Source organism: Oncorhynchus keta, chromosome 15 (assembly GCF_023373465.1).
Source record: "Oncorhynchus keta strain PuntledgeMale-10-30-2019 chromosome 15, Oket_V2, whole genome shotgun sequence".
Lineage (NCBI taxonomy): Eukaryota > Metazoa > Chordata > Actinopteri > Salmoniformes > Salmonidae > Oncorhynchus > Oncorhynchus keta.
Window position 1 is genome coordinate 18,341,699 of NC_068435.1, and position 6,318 is coordinate 18,348,016.

At 39.5% G+C, this 6,318-nt stretch overlaps 1 protein-coding gene across 4 annotated transcripts; it reads left to right on the forward strand.

The window, feature by feature from the left end:
• Positions 1–1,180: 1,180 nt before the first annotated feature.
• On the forward strand, positions 1,181–5,886 carry lhx8a (LIM homeobox 8a). Of its 4 annotated transcripts, none has more exons than XM_035787874.2 (8): positions 1,181–1,347; positions 3,029–3,178; positions 3,495–3,616; positions 4,062–4,282; positions 4,503–4,600; positions 4,712–4,807; positions 4,897–5,083; positions 5,238–5,886. In XM_035787874.2, the coding sequence occupies exons 1-8, from the start codon at positions 1,345–1,347 to the stop codon at positions 5,312–5,314; spliced, it is 954 nt and encodes a 317-aa protein (XP_035643767.1). In that variant the 5' UTR covers positions 1,181–1,344; the 3' UTR covers positions 5,315–5,886. The 4 variants fall into 4 exon arrangements, with proteins under 4 accessions (XP_035643767.1, XP_035643766.1, XP_052319503.1 ...); XM_035787873.2 differs by lacking the exon at positions 1,181–1,347 and adding an exon at positions 1,574–1,849 and having other exon boundaries at positions 4,515–4,600; XM_052463543.1 differs by lacking the exon at positions 1,181–1,347 and adding an exon at positions 1,574–1,849 and having other exon boundaries at positions 3,101–3,178.
• The last annotated feature ends 432 nt before the right edge of the window (positions 5,887–6,318 follow it).

Below are 6,318 nucleotides of genomic sequence, written 5' to 3' on the forward strand. Positions count from 1 at the left end.
TTTGCTGCGAAATGTCCACATAGGGAGAAACGCAGATGAAGGGGATGATATTGTCAATCACACACTTGAAGAAAAAAATAATCATGCTTGCATATTTTAATAAGCATACCGTTCATTTGATCCGATTCAGTGGGTTTCAGTTGTAGCCCAGTGAGAGGTTTAAATTGTTCGGTCTGCTCTTGTGAAATAACATATTCTAGTTTAGGTGAATCTAATCCAATCAGACATGCATGTTAACTATAGACTACGGAATGTTTAGTCCCTCCAAAAATTTTCCCATGACGAAAAAAAACATGTCTTGCCCATTCGACAAAATTTGGTTCAAATCGAATTTCTCAAATGATCATTTAACAACGTGAAAAATCATAATAATAATAATAATAATAATAATAATAATAATAATAGGCTAATTTGGATTAATTTAAAGATATTGGAACGTTTACATTAGGACTATCTGAAAGCATATGTTGCTGTTAACAAATAAATACAGCCTATTTGAAAGAAAGAATAGTTACATTTACAAAACAAATTCCTCAATTTTTGTTTGTTGGTGATGATAAAAAAATCCGCTGTGTCTGTGTGTGTGTCAGCGCACATGGGACGCATGAAAGCAAAGTCATAGCTGTCAGTTCACTGTCTTATAAGAAAAACAATAACTTTGCAAAAACGAATCAAAGACCGATCAAATCAAACGTACAGGGATGCTAAATTTGCACAGGCTACCACAATTTAGGGAAACGTAGGCCTACAGTAAATAATTAATATCAACAACAAAAAATTCAAACGGGATAATTCAACATTAAAACCAGATTGAGTTGTATTATGCAGGCTATTATTCGCCTCAACATTATAATAAACATGTATTTGTATTATGAAAACGAAAAAAATCGAGTCCTCCTTTAAAATCTTGGTATTATAATGCTGAAGATTGCATGTCTTTTTTGAATCAGATGCTTCGACCTGAAAGCTTTCCTATTGAAAAGGGTCCCCACGCCTTTTATATATGGTTTTACTAAAGATTTGCGCGTGTTTTACCATGGCAAAACAACAAAAACATGGGCACACACGAAATTATTTACAAATTATAGGGGTTTCACAAACCTAATTGTATTTAGCAATTACAGGGCCCATCGTTAATTGAACTACCGTCACCATCATCAGCTGCAGGCAGCAATAAAGATGCTGAACTCAACTACCGGACAATAAACCCAATTGGGCTGCTGTCAGTTGCTCTTTGCCCAGATGCTATCCGTGAGTCCGAATGGGATGGATTAAAAACGAACTGATTGCCTCAATGCGAGTTCTTTCTTTTCTGAAACTAAGGTTGCAAACATTGGGCTATAAATGGTAAGAGATTAACAAAGCCTAAATTACCTGTTACATTTGTTTTAGTTTATTTTCACCTTTAGCAGCAGCGTGTGAAATAAGACGAAATCCTCCACGGAGGATTGTTGTACTATGTAAAAATAACGAAAATAAAATAAAAAGCTATATCGAGAGATGTGGTATCACCTCTGACGTATTACTGAACTACTTTCCCCATGTATAACATCTCATATCCACTGCAAGGCGGGCATATGTGTCAAAGAGGTGCGGCCAAGACAGTCAAAAAGGGAAAATGGAGAGGAAAAAGTTCCACCCTCACTAATGCAAAGATTGCTTTCGCTAGAGCATGGGGTTGGTGCAGCTGCCTCTGACACTGGATGGAATCTATATGGGACTATTATCCTGCTGGATTTGCGTTTTGTTTTAGGGCTACAACGTAATGTATTGGAAAAGCGAACAAATGTTGGCTTGCCCCGAGGTGGATGACATTGAAAATGGGTTTAACTCGACCTTCGACAGCACGGTATGCCTATATCCATATTAAAAGTTTGAAGAAATTATCGAGCATTCATTGTTTACCGAATTTTTCGATTTTGCTATTAGGCCTACCATTTATTGTTTAAACATCTTACATTCGGTAAAATGTCAGGCTACTCCAAACCGACGGGCGACTGTTTCAAGTTAATAATATTAGATTTGAGATCCCCACCCATTCGTTTTCTCTGCACAAATCAGTGCATTACCTGAGGGAGGTTGCGTTACAAGCTAATCAAAATGCATGACTGCCTGCGCTTTGGTTTGGAGAAAGCTGCCATGCCGATAACTGCCAAACAAATTTGTCTGTTTGATTTGGCCATTCGGCTTTTTTGTTCAGTCATTCGTCCTGAATGTGATCATTTGACAATAATTTCCCTTCTGCAGAGAACTAATGTGATTGACAGCAGATATTGATAGGCGTTGAACCATGAACGTCATTTTGTTGACAAGTGGTTGAACATTTCAAGAGTTTTGGTTCATGTGTACAAAAAAAATATTAAAGGGTTCTTGAAGATGGCATCTTAGTCCTATTTTTTTCGACATGGTTGTCATAGCAAACAGAAGTGGAGTTAAAGGCCAGTGCATATTTTGACTAGTCACTATGCCTAAGGAGGGATGTGGAAGGGCATCTTCCGATTCTTTGAGTATACTTTTTTAAATTGAACCTTTTATTTAACCAGGTTACCCAGTTGAGAACAAGTTCTCATTTACAACTGCGACCTGACCAAAATAAAGTAAAGCAGTGAGACAAACAGTTACACATGGAATAAACAAACGTACAGTCAATACTGCCGACAAGTATCATGAGGAATCAAACGGGTATACCGGTAGCCTATTTTTAATAGTAGGCCTATGCGTGAAACCTTACCATTGGAAATTAGGCCTATGCCTTCACGGGTGCCTTCATTTTACATGTCAATAAGCAGACTCTTAACCAGAGTGATTTAGTTTGTGCATTCATCTTATGATAACTAGGTGGGAAAACCACGTCAGTCATAACTACTTTAGATGACAAATGTATGTACTAGCAGGACAGTCGATGGTAGAGGAAAACCCAGACGTAGGTAGGCCGGGTCAAATTTAGGCACATGAAATTGTTCTTAATTTAGGCATGGAAAAGTTTGCGTTGTCAATCATGACTTATTTTTCTGTTTTTTATATCTAGGGCACATCGGATTACATTTTTGGAGATGAGTCGTATTCACCATCTTCGTCTTTGTCTTCCTTGACACCGCAGACTATGACATCAGCCTCCCTGGGGAAAAGCCTTTGTACAAGTTGTGGTTTGGAGATAGTTGACAAATACCTACTCGAGGTAAGTTTCGGAACCTATGACCGGCTTAGATATTAGATATCCAACCAAGGCCTAAAATGCGTATGTACATTGTTTTTCTCCCCCAACGTCCATAAACTCATAGGCCTAGGATCCCTAAAGTGTTCACATTTTTAACTGTGACAAGAAAAAAAGTTTGTAGCCTATTTGGAAAATAAAATTACATTTTAAGTTCAGCAAAATAGTTACTTTAACATCGAATGGTGTTCATACATGCCTAATTTTCTTGGCTAAAACTGTAGACCAGGTTACTCTTTCGGGCGAATAAATCTGTTTGACTTTTGTGGCTACATTTCAGGTGAACAACTTGTGTTGGCACGTGAACTGCCTCTCGTGCAGCATGTGCCAAACTCCTCTAGGAAGACATGTCAGTTGCTACATCAAAGACAAGGTGGTTTTCTGCAAACTCGACTACTTCAGGTAGGTGAAAAGGGTGGCCTCTTCCATACAGGGAGGGCTCTAGCGCGATTAGCCAAGTAAAACTCAACTCCACGATGTACTTCACGTCAAGGAGTTGAGTTTAAGCTACATCTGAAGTTGCAACTTTGACATGACATTCAATTGTTATCTAATGATGTTAATGAGACGTTCTACAAGTCAAGATAAATGGCTGTTAACCTTGGGCCCTTTAGTATTTATAGCCACAACATTCATAGTAGCACTTCTCTACAGCCTTCAATTTATTTAATTTAGAATTAAAAGCATTTTTTGGGACAACCTTGTATTTCTAGATTCATGATCAAATAATTTTGTTGATATAAAAATGGTTTAAATTGTTTAAAAAAGACACAAACAAAAAGTAAATGGCTACCCTGCCTTTAGTGGTTGTGATCTGTAATTTGTTTGCAATCCAACTTTTCCACAGGAAGTATGGAACTCGCTGTGCCCACTGTGGCAGGAACATGCACTCCAAAGACTGGGTGAGGAGAGCAAAGGGCAACACCTACCACCTGGCCTGCTTCGCCTGCTTCTCCTGCAAGCGCCAGCTCTCCACGGGGGAGGAATTTGCCCTGGTGGAGGAGAGGGTGCTGTGCCGAATCCACTACGACTGCATGCTGGACAACCTGAAACAGGCCATGGAAAGTGGTAAGCAACATTAAAAGGTGTGTAGAAAGAATAAGGCCTGCACTTTTAAAAATGTGTTTATTGTACACTGGCTGTTTTTCTACACATGTATGAGTGATGCAGCAATTTAATTCTTTTGAAACAATTGATAAATGAGATTCAAAATTTCCCTTATCGATTAGCCTTCCTCATTTTCCTATGCAATGTGATGACCTATGTGGTCATGTGTTTACATGAAAAGGTGTTACTTTAGAGGGAGCCCCACCATCAGAGCAAGAAGGGTCTCATCCCAAACCAGCTAAGAGGGCTCGCACTAGCTTCACCACAGACCAGCTACAGGTCAACATTTATTACTTTCCTGTCACTCCAGAAATGACTATCCTGGATGTTTGCATATGAATGATATAATTGTGTGTGACCATCTTACATTCACTGTGTCTTGTCTGTTAGGTGATGCAGGCCCAGTTTGCTCAGGACAATAACCCAGACGCTCAGACCCTCCAGAAGCTGGCAGAGAGGACTGGCCTCAGTCGCAGGGTCATTCAGGTGAGCTCTCTAACATTAGTCTATTCAAATAATTCTAGGTGTCCCTGAAGTTACGAATGAAGCGTAACCCATCCCTATTGAATGTATAGGTTTGGTTCCAGAACTGTCGAGCTCGTCATAAGAAGCATGTGAGCCCTCAGCACCATGTGCCATCTGCTGCGATGTCGTCACTACAGCAGTCCAGGCTTTCTCCGCCTCTTATGGAGGATCTGCACTACACATCCTACATACCAACAGACACACCCATGCTTACAGCACTACACACTTACATGGATGGTGAGCAAAACCAGCACATCACAGGTTCATCTGTTTAATGGCTTGTGGGTTAAGCTTACTTTGTAACATCTTAATAGTTTTGCTTTAGAATTCAGTGCAAAGATCTGAAATCATAATATTTCATAACCCAATGGGTTATGTTTGTTCTTCACAGTGCACTCTCCCTCCTCCCTGGTGTTCCAGCCTCTTTTATACCATTCCATGACACAGCTGCCAATCAGCCATGCCTGATCTTCACGTCCCGCACCCTGCAGAACCGGCCCTTACCATTGGTTAGAATGCTGAGGAGCCAATGCGAAAGCCCTGTCCATTAAAGGGTGGGGTGCAAAATGATTTGCTATGGGGATTTATCGAAGGAGATCAAATTCAGATGTAAAATAAGGTTAATATGTAAACTTGTTGTTGATATATTGTACATATTGGTTGACATTTAATGTATTTGAGGTATGTGACTGAGCACTTTGTAAAAAAAAAATAAAAAAAAAATACATGTATTAATAGATGTGTACACTGAACAAAAATGGAATATGCAACAATTTCAAAGATTTTTACTGAGTTACAGTTCATAAGCAAATCAGTCAATTGAAAAATGAAGTGGGCACTAATCTATGGATTTCATATGACTGAATACAGCTATATAGTGCCTTCAAAGTTATTCAGACCCCTTGACTTTTTCCCCAAATTGTTACATTAGCCTTATAAAATGGATTAAATAAAACAATCTACACACATTATGGGGTAATGACAAAGGTTTAGAAATGTTTGCACATTTATTAAAAATAAACATACCTTATGTAAATAAGTATTCAGACCCTTTACTATGAGACTCAATTGAGCTGTGGTGCATCCTGTTTCCATTTATCATCCTTGAGCTGTTTCTACAACTTGATTGGAGTACCCCTGAAGTAAATTCAATTGATTAGGCATGATTTGGAAAGGCACACACCTGTCTATGTAAGGTCCCACAGTTGACTGCATGTCAGAACAAAAGCCAAGCCATGAGGTTGAAGGAATTGTCTGTAGAGCTCCGAGACAGGAATGTGTCAAGGCACAGATCTGGGGAAGCATTGAGGCTTCCCAAGAACACAGTGGCCTCCATTCTTAAATGGAAGTTTTGAAGCTGTCCGCCTGGCCGAACTGAGCAATAGAAGGGCGAACCCGATGGTCACTGACAGAGCTCCTCTGAGGAGATGGGAGAACCTTCCAGAAGGACAACTATCTCTGCAGCACTCCAC

Excerpts from the sequence above, each read along its gene's own strand:
- lhx8a (XM_035787872.2), top strand. The coding sequence starts at position 1,766 with ATGTATTGGAAAAGCGAACAAATGTTGGCTTGCCCCGAGGTGGATGAC. Across the intron at positions 4,283-4,502 it reads GAAACAGGCCATGGAAAGTG|GTGTTACTTTAGAGGGAGCC; the intron begins GTAAGCAACATT and ends TTACATGAAAAG. Across the intron at positions 4,808-4,896 it reads TCAGTCGCAGGGTCATTCAG|GTTTGGTTCCAGAACTGTCG; the intron begins GTGAGCTCTCTA and ends TTGAATGTATAG.